Raw genomic sequence first — 12,553 nt, 5'->3', positions numbered from 1 at the left:
TCTGCGCCTCACTTGCTCATGAAAATAGAGCCCAAGAAGTCAGAAAAACAAGAGTGAAACAAAAAAAGATCATTGATGTTCTAGACCTTAATTGGGTACAGATACTGCTGAACCAAAAAATATACAGCTGGATAATATCTTTTTTTTTTTTTTTTGTGGAATTTAATTAAAATAAAAGCTCAAGTATGAAATGTTTTATTATTCCAGACACAAAAACATGCAGTTTGAGAAATGTAGAATATCTGTGAACAGTGTTGAAGAAATGTACCTCTGTGCCATGTTTTTATATAACCTATGTGCACTTATTTTCCACTACATGTCATCCAAATAATATGTTGAACCCAAAACTTAGTATTGGGCACAGTATTTTGTTTTCTTTCCTTAAAAGAGAACTGAATGCCTTGCAACATTAACTACAAAAATATTGTAAGGTTTTGACTTGGAGATTAATCACAAATTATTTATATTGGATTGTTGAATCTGTTGACAGCCCTGGTTTAATTTTATCAGTCGCCCACGGCTGTTTTTATTTGTTGCCTAAGGTATTGATTTGGCATGGATCCCATGGTGCTAGAGACTGGTATTTTGCCAAAGCCAAAATGTTGGTATTGATCCAATCCTAACTCCGATATTAAGGATTGATATCTGATATCTTACACTTTCACCACCAGCCAGGGGGTCTGTGCAATCTCTCTTTTCTTTTAACACTCACAATCCTGTGCGTCATTGATTTTCTGTTCTCAGCACAGTATTGATGTGCGTGTCTTTGTGGAGCTGTTCGCTGTCCAGCAGGCAAATATCACCATGCACGTCATGCTCTCATGGTGTAGAGTTGCGGTTGTGACCTAACATTCAAGGGATTAGATGCATGTCATCAGGACTGGACTCTCATTATAGGGCTAAATTCTTCAGGGAAGGTCCCAGGCAAAAAGGCATTTTGATCAGAATGCCACTTTTCAAGCTTTTTTTAATGCAGCCTCTGAAGTGCATTAACTGATGACAGCTCTTAAGGGGACAATTACTTCTGTGTGTGTGTGTGTGTGTGTGTGTGTGTGTGTGTGTGTGTGTGTGTGTGTGTGTGTGTGTGTGTGTGTGTGTGTGTGTGTGTGTGTGTGTACAACATCCCCTGCTATTGGGAATATTTGTCACAAAAGGTCAACATGTTATCAATGAATTGTATCATTTTGTTTCTTGGAATTAACAGGGAAAATTAAAATTAGCAATAAAATAAAATTACAAAGCACTCTGTTCAGGAGACATTTACACATGCTGCATCTTAAATGAATTGCTTTAGTATTCCTTTTAACATTGTGTCTTTTATCCTCATTTTTGTTCTCTTTTAATGTGTAATTTAATGTGTCTCAATAATATTTCAGAATTTCTACAATTTCCTTGGCCAGCCCAACACCCTGCACACCCTGGACCTGTCCAACACAGACTGCTCACTTGACTTGGTGAGTTTCAAACTGTGACAATACTAATTATTTCCTTCACAATGAGTTTATATGCGGCTGTTGAACTAATGATGAAAGATGAATTTATGTGAATATGTATTTTTCTGTATGTTAGGTGTGTTCTGCGCTGCTCAGAGGTTCTGTCCAGCACCTCACCGTCCTTAATGTGTCAAAAAGCATCTTTGCCCTCAGGTACACACCTGCTTGACTTGATGTTTTTTCCCTGAACTTTGCAATTGAGTGAACTATCCCTTTAAGTGAAAAAGAGGAAATGAGAGCTCTCTTAGAATTGACAGCTCCATGAGGTCATAATCTTTAGTCATTTATAAGCATTTCAGTTTAGATTTGGTGAAGAATGTAACATGTGAAGCAGTGAGAGCAACATTTTCAGCTTACAAAAGAACCTTTGGACACACATCTCCCATGATACTGCCAGGCTGAGCTTGCCTGATGGTCTCATCAATGTATTGAATTGGTGTCCAGTTCTCTCTCTCACCCTTTGTGTGTGTTTGTGTGAGGGAGGAGGTTAAATACGAGCGAGAGAGAGAAAGAGAAAGAGAAAGAATGGGAGTCAGAAGCATGAGGTTGGGAAATACTGTAGATAGATCTGAATTCTCAGGAGGTTTATGGTGTAAAGGCAGCCTCCTCTCCCTGAGGGCAAGGTAATCTGAGAAGGGTCCTAATACTCCAACCTGCTTTCAATCTCCTGCCTCCATTTATGAGCTCCTCAACACCATAGACATTATCTCAGATGAATGTTCACAGTCAGTTCTCTGACCCCGTTTACACATGGCATTAGCATTCATGTGGCGGTATAGAATGGCCGATATTAGTTTTTAATGACGATACGAAACATAACTTATTTTGTGTTTAAATGTCTGATAACCAATATGCATAACCGATGTTTAATTTTAGTTTTATTTCTGCTTTTAGGCACATAAACAACTTAATCATTTATCACTAATCGCTGGTGAACTGCTTTACAAAACTATTATTGTGCACAGTCTATAAAGAATTAAGTTGACTATTTTAGTTCCGATATGCAGAGCCCCTCAATTAATGTTTAAAATGAATAGTCTTTTGTAATCCAAAATAATAACCAAATATAGCTGCAAGCAGCAATAAATGTGGTTCAAGCCTTTAAGGTCCTTTAAGTACATATGTAACAGGTATTAATGAGACAGTCTGTTAGCAAATAAAACAATGTTAAAGTGCCTTAATTTTCAGAAACATCAGGTTAGGTAGCTCAGGGATTTGGTAGAAATCCCTTCATCAAGAGGCAGAGGTGCACAATTTGTTTCATGTGTCCTCAGGTTGACCTCCTACATAAGTGTTTTACATTTGGTGATAGTATCTTATTCCATTCAAGAGTTTCAACCATTTAAGAAAAAGTGGCTATGGCCACTTCGTACGTTTTGACGTACTGTTGCAAAAGTGCATGGAAAGTTCCACATTTTTGGATAAATATTCATATTGGGACTCCAGAGAATCTTTCTGCACTGGTTTGGTTCAGATCGGGCAAACGGCCTAGGACTAGTTAGAAATGTTTTTTTTATAATCTCAAATATTTAATGAATGATTTTATTTACGCCATTATTTCTTGAGGCAAAGTTGTTCAGAAAGAGGAGATCTATCATATGGTATGAATAACACAGAGGAATATACAACCATTTACACAGATGTCAAATGCGATAGAGCCTCCTGGTGGCTTTTTATTAGTTTTATTATTTTGCACAGACCTCTTGGGCCAAGAGACACGCTTACCAGGTTTCATTCCGATCGGCCCTATTTAAAAGCTGATGAAATCTGATTGGTCGACGGCGGCCACATTTTTCAAGATATGCGACTGTCAGTGATGACACCTTGGACAAAGACACTGCATGCAGCATTTCAAGTCGATCGGACTGACACTTCCATAGAGTCATTTTGACGTTTTTAATTATTATAGCGCCACCAAGAGGTAGAGGCATGCAATTTGTTTGTGTGACCTTAGAATGGCCACTTGTACCAGTTTTTGTTGAAGAGATATATTCATTTTAGTAAAAGTGGCCACGCCCATTGTGTATGTTTTTGGTGTACCGTTTGATGAAAAATAAAGATTTCAAAATTCCTTTGGTAACTTTTCATATTGAGACACTGCTGAATCTTTCTGCACTGGTTTGGTTCGGATTGGGCAAACAGCCTAGGACTGGTTTGTTTTAAAAAAATCAAACAATACAAAGTAGCTGGAAGACGCAGGGGTGGATAAAAAATGTCTCTAGGCCTTACGGTTTGGTCTGCACAATCAGTTTTAGGGCAGAATAATAATAATAATAATGCTACCAAAAACAATAGGGTTTCTATCCATTTGGCTTGAACAGCTAATTAAGTGTAAAAGTGTAAATATTGGTTAAAAATATAAGTCAAACCAATTATCGGTCTTAATTATCTCTAATCTGTGGTGATATGACTATGAGTGTATAACACTAACTTCAAGTGTAAACAGGATCCAAAATGTTTTGTGATCCAATCACTTGAACCACATTGAAAATGCATGTGACCACATCACATTTGTAATGTAAATGGGAATGCTTCCTGATGCATCCCGTAAAAACTGAAAGACCCACCTACGCATCTGTCAATCATCCATTGTGTTAAAACATAAGGTTTCAAACTTTGGTAGTTATGCACATTAAAAAAAATATATTCTTTTTGAACATATTGGACAATCCCGTTTAATTGTGTACAAGACTTCACTGAACTTCTCTGGTTTGCCTGACTGATACATTTTATATGCATGTACATCCAAATTTCAGGTTATATAGGAGCTCTAATGAAATTATTTAAAATTCTGGTTAAAATTTCACATTTGTGGTTCAAATAAAAATGTGTAATGCATTTGAGACAGATGTTAATACCAGGTACAAACAGGGCCATTGTGAGCTTGACCTTACTTGTTATGTGGTTTATGTCTCAACAGGAAAGGTAAAGACGCACCTCCTGCGTTTAAGCACTTTTTCAGCAGTGCAATGGTTCTCAACACTATCAACGTTTCAGGAACCAAATTACCCCCAGAGGCCTTGAAGTATGACACTGAAAATACTACCTACTTCCTCAATATGACTTAAACATGCATGTTTGTTTCTGATAAGTTTGTTATAAAGCCAATGTGTACTCTCACAGAGCTCTTCTGTTGGGTCTGGCCAGTAATCTCAGTGTTAAAGACGTCTCTCTGGACCTCAGCTGTTGTGAGGTAACATACTGTATTGCTACTCAGTTTACCAATTTTTGCATGTGCATACAACTCTATATTAATTGCATACTTTGCATTTTTACTTATTCTTTCATTTTCATTTACATGTTTATGGGTATTGGCTGCATATTTTGATTGCTGAATTATTTTTGCCTGCTCTTAGAGTTGTCTGGCTCATGTATTATTAAACCATGTTGGGTATCAAGTAATTCAATGTTGCTTATTTTCAAATCCATTGCAGCATAATCAACCCTGAGTACATGAATTTAAATGATCATTCTGGGGCAACAGCATCTGTGGCATGCTGTCCAATACAACAAAGTGTAATGTTAACACTTTCTACGAAGCCCATATTTATAATATGTTGTAAAGGCATTGTAATGCATTATACTGCATTCATAAAGACTCATAATGCACCTTAAAATAAGATATAACTTCTCAGAAATAATTATAACTACAGTAATAATACATTTATACCTACCCTATTCTTAGTTATACTTAAGAGTATAATGAATTGTAACACAAGCAACATCCAATTTTAGCACAGCAGAAGCTAATAAAGTAAATCGTGTAAGTGCTGTCATGCAAAAGCTGCATAGTGTAAACAGTCAAAAGGCTTTGTGACATGATCATATTAGAAGTGGTCTTTGCCTGCTGCAAGGAAAGTTAGAAAAGCGTTATCATCTAAACAAGCATCACATAAGCTTGTAACATGTATTACATAAACTTTTTAACAATGCATTACAAGTCAAACTTATACAATGAACGTTATTTAAGTCTCTAAATAAGATTCACAAACATTAAAGTTTATTGAATAGAGTCAAGTATAGAATCAGTTGGATTTGTTTTTATTTTTAAGAAAATTGGCTTCATGTGTGATCAACACACATATTTAAATGTCCTTATATATTTTAAACTTGTAGCTTTATGAGTGTTTTTCATAATATCTCAATTTTCATTGAATGGGTGTTTTTTGGGATTTTGTGCATGTGTACTATATACAGGTGAAACTCGAAAAATTAGAATATCGTGCAAAAGTTCATTAATTTCAGTAATTCAACTTAAAAGGTGAAACTAATATATTATATAGACTCATTACAAGCAAAGTAAGATATTTCAAGCCTTTATTTGATATAATTTTGATGATTATGGCTTACAGCTTATGAAAACCCCAAATTCAGAATCTCAGAAAATTAGAATATTACATGAAATCAATAAAAAAAAGGATTTTAAATACAGAAATGTCGGCCCTCTGAAAAGTATAATCATGCATATGTACTCAGTACTTGGTTTGGGCCCCTTTTGCATTAATTACTGCCTCAATGCGGCGTGGCATGGATGCTATCAGCCTGTGGCACTGCTGAGGTGTTATGGAAGACCAAGATGCTTCAATAGCGGCCTTCAGCTCTTCTGCAATGTTTGGTCTCATGTCTCTCATCTTTCTCTTGGCAATGCCCCATAGATTCTGTATGGGGTTCAGGTCAGGCGAGTTTGCTGGCCAATCAAGCACAGTAATACCATGGTCATTGAACCAGGTTTTGGTACTTTTGGCAGTGTGGGCAGGTGCCAAGTCCTGCTGGAAAATGAAGTCAGCATCTCCATAAAGCTTGTCTGCTGAAGGAAGCATGAAGTGCTCTAAAATGTCCCGGTAGACGGCTGCGTTGACTCTGGATTTAATAAAGCACAGTGGACCAACACCAGCCGATGACATGGCTCCCCAAACCAACACAGACTGTGGAAACTTCACACTGGACTTCAAGCATCTTGGATTGTGTGCCTCTCCATTCTTCCTCCAGACTCTGGGACCTTGGTTTCCAAATGAGATGCAAAATTTGCTCTCATCAGAAAAGAGGACTTTGGACCACTGAGCAACAGACCAGTTCTTTTTTTCTTTAGCCCAGGTAAGACGTTTGACATTTGAAGCCCATGTCCAGGACCCGTCTGTGTGTGGTGGCTCTTGATGCAGTAACTGCAGCCTCAGTCCACTCCTTGTGAAGCTCCCCACACATTTGAATGGCCTTTTCCTGACAATCCTCTCCAGGCTACGGTCATCCCTGCTGCTTGTGCACCTTTTTCTTCCACACTTTTCCCTTCCACTTAACTTTCTATTAATGTGCTTTGATACAGCACTTTGAGAACATCCAACTTCTTTTGCAATTACCTTTTGAGGCTTTCCCTCCTTGTGGAGGGTGTCAATGATGGTTTTCTGCACAACTGTCAGGTCAGCAGTCTTCCCCATGATTGTGAATTCAACTGAACCAGACTGAGAGACCATTTAAAGGCTCAGGAACCCTTTGCAGGTGTTTAGCTGATTAGAGTGTGACACTTTGAGCCTACAATACTGAACCTTTTCACAATATTCTAATTTTCTGAGATTCTGAATTTGGGGTTTTCATAAGCTGTAAGCCATAATCATCAAAATTATATCAAATAAAGGCTTGAAATGTCTTACTTTGCTTGTAATGAGTCTATATAATATATTAGTTTCACCTTTTAAGTTGAATTACTGAAATTAATGAACTTTTGCACGATATTCTAATTTTTCGAGTTTCACCTGTATATCATTTTCAGCATGAGTTGTAATGTCTTATAACCACTTAAAAATATATTATGAATGTTTATAAGACATTGCTTTTGTCACTTAAAGCATACTTATTATATATATTAATTACAATTATATATAATGCATTGTAACTTCTGCAGATAAAATTGGAGGTTACTGGTGTTATAATGCATTATACCCTTAGTTATAACTATGAATAGGTAAGTATTATAATGTATTGTAATTGTGGTTACAAATATTTATGAGAAGTATTAATATAGTAATATAATATATTTTATTATATTATTGATATAAAAAAATATTATAATATATTATAAGGTGTAAAATGAGACATTACTAATGCAGTATAATGCCTTTAAAATACATTATAAATATGGGCTTCATAGAAAGTGTTACCAGAGTAATTTATTTTAGTTTGTATAAACAAGTAGAATAATGTGTGCACATTAATGCATTTACAATGGAGGTCTATGGGGCATGTTCCCTGGAGGCTTTTAAAGAAGAAATGTTAAGCTTATTTTTTGTTAAAACACGTAATTTTTTTTATTCTGTATTATTATTTTAGCTGCAATGTTGTCTAAATCATCCTTTTGAGGTGGAACCAGATGACCTTCCGGTTACGGATGTAGTTCCTGTGGGTGGAGTTTGCCAGAACTCTTGTCCAGAAATAATGTGAAAGTTACTAGGTTTTCAGGATTCATATGGATTTTAACAGTTCTACCAGCATTTATTTGCAGTGCTGACTGATCTTATAGGCTTCCATTGTTTTGAATTTACAAAGTGAGGGGTGAATAAATTTTTTTTTTTTGCCACAGCAGATTTTGGTAAGAATTCAGTGTAATTTGCAAATGTTTTCGTTGTATTTATTAAGTTGAACTTGGCTTCAAATTCAGTTTCACTGTATTTAATTCAAATTGGTTTCCACTAGAGAGCTGTTCATCCTTCATTTACATACATTTATAAGAATATTAGAAGTGTTTTTCAAGGGTGGATAGGTCTTTATTGAGCATTTATTTTATCTTGGCAAAATCGTACTTCAATGGCAGCAAAGTGTTTTAAAGTTTTGAGTATAAAGCCCTTAGGAGTTTTGATCAAGGCAACATTTTGACAGTGTTTTTTACTTCTAAGCAAGCTTCACGCTGACGTTAAACCCACTGAACACTATTTGAAATTATGCTTTGTACTGAAGATACAAAATGCAAGCAGAAATCGTTTGAAAGATGTGATGAAACCATAGAAAATGACAATCATAATGGGGAAGCATAAAGATTTACTGAACCCATTTATTTATTTATTTTTGTGCCAGTCTGGGTCATTCAGATCTCCAGCACTCGTCTAATGTTTCGAAACGTCTCCGAGCTGTTTAGACTTTACAAAAAAAAAGATGTGTTCCTCTCAAATGTCTGTTTATTGCGATGCTTGCCAAGGACAGAAATGTACAATGTTAATGATATGCGTGTATGTGTGTGTGTGTGTGTGTGTGTGTGTGTGTGTGTGTGTGTGTTGTTGCTCAAGAACACAAAGCAGTTTAGCATACTTAGCCTTTGGCTGAATATGTCTGCTAGCTCACAGACACACACATGCTGAGATGTTCCACTGCAACACAGTTAAGATAATGAATTCATACTAATGGGCTGAAAAACTAATTTGATAAATCCCAATGATATCCAACATACCTAATTGTTGCTGAAAGATCACACTGGGTATTTTGGTTGTAAAATTAAGCAGGGGTTTGTTGGATCTCTTTTGTCTTTGTGTGTTTATTAGTTACTGTCGTCTGTTTTCTAACATATATGCGCATCGCTTTTTCTTTCTGCTCCCTAAAGCTCGGTCACTGTGTAAGTATCACTGTAGCAAATAGCTCGGTTTATCAGTTGCCTGCATTCATACAGCTTCCTTCATGCTACCAAAATAATCCATCGTTTTCATGTTGACCCACTTTCTCAACCTGCCGTAGAGCATCTCATGTGACCCAAACTCTAGATATTTCATTTATACTTTCATTTCATGTTTCATATGATGACTGACTCCCAAGAAGTTTTCAGGGTTCCCACAGGCATGGAAAACCAGGAAATGTCAGGGAATTTTCAAATGTACATTTCCAGGCATACAAAAGTCATGGAAATTAAAGGGATAGTTCACCCAAAAATGAAAATTCTCTCATGATTTACTCACCCTCATGCCGTCCCAGATGTGTAGGACTTACTTTTTCAGCAGAACACAAATGAAGATTTTTAGAGGAATATTTCATAACTGTAGGTCTTCACAATGTTAGTGAATGGTGACCAAACATTTTAAGGTCCAAAATCTTATGAAGGCAGCATAAAAGTAATCCATACGACTCCAGTGGTTAAATCCATGTCTTCAGAAGAGATGTAATAGTTTTGGGTGAGAAGCAGATTAAAATGTAAGTCTTTTTTTTTATTATAAATTCTCTTCTTGCCCAGTAGGTGGCGAAATGCATGAAGAATGTGAATTGCCAAAAAACAAAAACAAGAAGAAGGTGAAAGTGGAGATTTAGAGTAAAAAATGACTTAAATTTTAATCAGTTTCTCACCCACACCTAATATATAATTTCTGAAGACATGGATTAAACCACTGGAGTCTTATGGATTACTTTTATGCCGCCTTTATGTGCTTTTGGAGCTTCAAAGTTCTGGTCACCATTCATTGTATGGACCTGCAGAGCTGAAATAGTCTTCTAAAAACCTTTGTTTGTGTTCAGCTGAAGAAATAAAGTCAGACACATCTGGACTGGCATGAGAAGTGAGAGAATTTCCATTTTAGGTTGAACTATCTCTTTAAGAAAATCTTGTTAAAAATAAAAAAAAAAATTAAGTTTCTTACTAATTTATTATTAGAAAGAAAAATAATTACATTTCAATAGTTGTTAAATTTTTCTAGTTATGCTCGGCTCTAAAATATTTTCATTGGCTTGAAACTGCACATTTTGTGTGCAATCTTTTGTTCAAATCTGTATCCAGTAATCGCAAATGACTGGAACAGTCATAGAAGTTAATTTTTCCAAAGGTGTGGGAACCCTGATCTTAGCATCTTAAAGCTCTGGAAGATCTGATCTGTCTCTCTGATAGTACTGTCTTGTTTTCTATTGGTTTTCAGCTGCGGTCCGGAGGCTCCCAGATCCTGGAGGGCTGCATTGCTGAAATTCCCAACATCTCCTGTCTGGACATCTCTGATAATGGTCAGTCAACCAATAGGAATTCTGAACCTCAGCTTTCGACACAAGCGGCACTTGACTTTTTTTGTCCCAATGTGCAGTGATCAATGTTTTTGATGAGAGTGTTTTACAAGTAGCGTGAGAAAAGCTTGAGGAGTAAACATAATTACTGTCATGTTTTCACCTGAAGGCTTCCTCTCTTGCTTTCTCCTCCATTGGTTTTGCTCCGTAGGCATCGACCTATTTAGACACTTGATGCAGTTCATCTGTTTCTCATTAAAGTGCTAATTGACTTTTTCACATGAAATTTTTATGGGAAATTTTAAGAGTTACAAGGCAGGTTTTGATATTTGTGTGTCTTAAAAGACCCCTTTCATATGTAACAATTAGTTAGTCACATAAAAATGAAAATTATATCATTTCCTCAACATCATGTTGTTCCAAACCTGTGTGACTTGGAACACAAAATGTGAAATTTTAGAAAAATTTTCACATTAAGCATGATTACATGCACGTTCTTACACCGATTATGCCTAATAAACCAGCAACGTGTGTTGTCAAGTAAACGGATTAAACTCAGGAATAACCAAATGACATGGGAAGACTTTTGCCCATTATGTCGCTTTCGTGTTGCATGTAAAAAATCTTTACTGATATTCTTACCAGCTTATTCAATGTACCCAAGTGTTGTGCGCATACCTCTTCACTGTTTGATGTCTAAAGCAGAGAATAAAGCAATTATTTCTAATGTCATGTAAATGTCATTGATTTTTGGGAGTAATCAGCGTATTGGTGTGCATGTAAACGGGCTCATTGCTCTTCCCTATACAACACAAGCATATAGTGGCCAGATGCCGTGAAGCTCCAAGGGCATAAAAAAGCCAAATTGTTATTACCATTACTAGGGGAGGTTTGATTAAGCCAAGAGAAAGCTGCTTTGAAAGTGCTGTCATTTTCTAAAAGTGGGTTTGTTTGTTTTTTTTGGACTGGTTTGTTCATGCATATATAATGAAGTTCCCATTAATCTTGTTAAATGTTGTGCATTACGTGGTCTTCTCAGGTCTGGACTCTGATATGGCAACTCTTTTAGTATGGCTGGCCAAGAACCGCTCAATAAGACATCTGTCACTGGGCAAAAACTTCAACAATATCAAATCAAAGTAAGTGACAAAGAGTACGATGGATAACACATTATAAGATGCTATGTGTACACCATATACACAACTAAAAGTTAAATATCTACAGTAAACTTATTGTCAAATGATGGTTATAGAGTTGTTTTGTTTTGTTATTTCTACTTGCTCAGAAATCTGGCTCCTGTCTTGGACAACCTGGTGCACATGATTCAAGAGGAAGAATCGGTAAGAAATCAAAACTTTGCGTTTGCTGCTTTTTTAGTTTTCCATGGAAATGGTACAACCATAGTTTTTGGACTTGTATTATGGTTTAAATAGCCCAACCTGTTAAGAAGGGTATTTGTTGTGTATCAAAATACCATGGTATTACCACAATACTTGTTCAAAAAGGGGTTTACAACTAAAGAGGTTAGTCAGAATGCTCATATTGTAGCTGTCCATCTTTTTTTTCCATCCATCCATCCATACAAAAGGGGCTTACAAATGTTATGCAAAATTACAACACTAATTTTATGCATTTTTCATGTCATCAGTTTTAAACTTCTTAAAGTCTTGTGGACCATGGAAGGTGCATGTTTTGAACTGTTTGCCCTGCCTGTTGGGTTCAGACTCAGTGAACAGTAAATGTTCTGTATCTGTAGTGGAGGCTGGTTTTTGCTGAAAAGATTAATGCCTTTATTGAGTTACTGCTATTATAGGGGCAGCTGTTTATCTGTGTTTGTTTGAGAGTGTATGTGTGTTAGTTGGGGTTGGAGTAACGCCGTTAGACCCCACGGCAGTGCACTTGTCTGCAAGAGGTTAATGGATGAATGTGGTTGTGTGATTGTTCTCTCTCTGGAACGCATGAACCGAACAGTGTGACAAAACAATCAATGCATGCTAATTTGACTAACACAGTCACGCCCTGTCTCCCGTTATTTGGATATGAGTGTGTGTTGAGCGCCTGGCCACAGAATTGTGATTGTGCTCTATAAGCAGTGAGACACATTT

General features: G+C 36.5%; 1 protein-coding gene across 4 annotated transcripts in view; it reads left to right on the top strand.

The window, feature by feature from the left end:
* The window catches only part of LOC127657903 (F-actin-uncapping protein LRRC16A-like), a 150,917-nt gene that overhangs the window by 75,954 nt on the left and 62,410 nt on the right, over nucleotides 1-12,553 (top strand). For all 4 annotated transcript variants that reach the window (XM_052146877.1, XM_052146879.1, XM_052146878.1 and 1 more), the window contains exons 14-20: nucleotides 1,377-1,454; nucleotides 1,570-1,646; nucleotides 4,414-4,518; nucleotides 4,617-4,686; nucleotides 10,370-10,451; nucleotides 11,488-11,587; nucleotides 11,734-11,788. In XM_052146877.1, coding sequence (XP_052002837.1) covers nucleotides 1,377-1,454; nucleotides 1,570-1,646; nucleotides 4,414-4,518; nucleotides 4,617-4,686; nucleotides 10,370-10,451; nucleotides 11,488-11,587; nucleotides 11,734-11,788 — 567 coding nt within the window. The remainder of the gene's footprint in view (nucleotides 1-1,376; nucleotides 1,455-1,569; nucleotides 1,647-4,413; nucleotides 4,519-4,616; nucleotides 4,687-10,369; nucleotides 10,452-11,487; nucleotides 11,588-11,733; nucleotides 11,789-12,553) is intronic.

The sequence above is a fragment of the Xyrauchen texanus genome, chromosome 17 (genome assembly GCF_025860055.1).
Source record: "Xyrauchen texanus isolate HMW12.3.18 chromosome 17, RBS_HiC_50CHRs, whole genome shotgun sequence".
Classification (NCBI taxonomy): Eukaryota; Metazoa; Chordata; class Actinopteri; order Cypriniformes; family Catostomidae; genus Xyrauchen; species Xyrauchen texanus.
The sequence above is the reverse complement of the archived record's forward strand: the minus strand, read 5'-3'. Positions and strand labels throughout refer to the sequence as shown.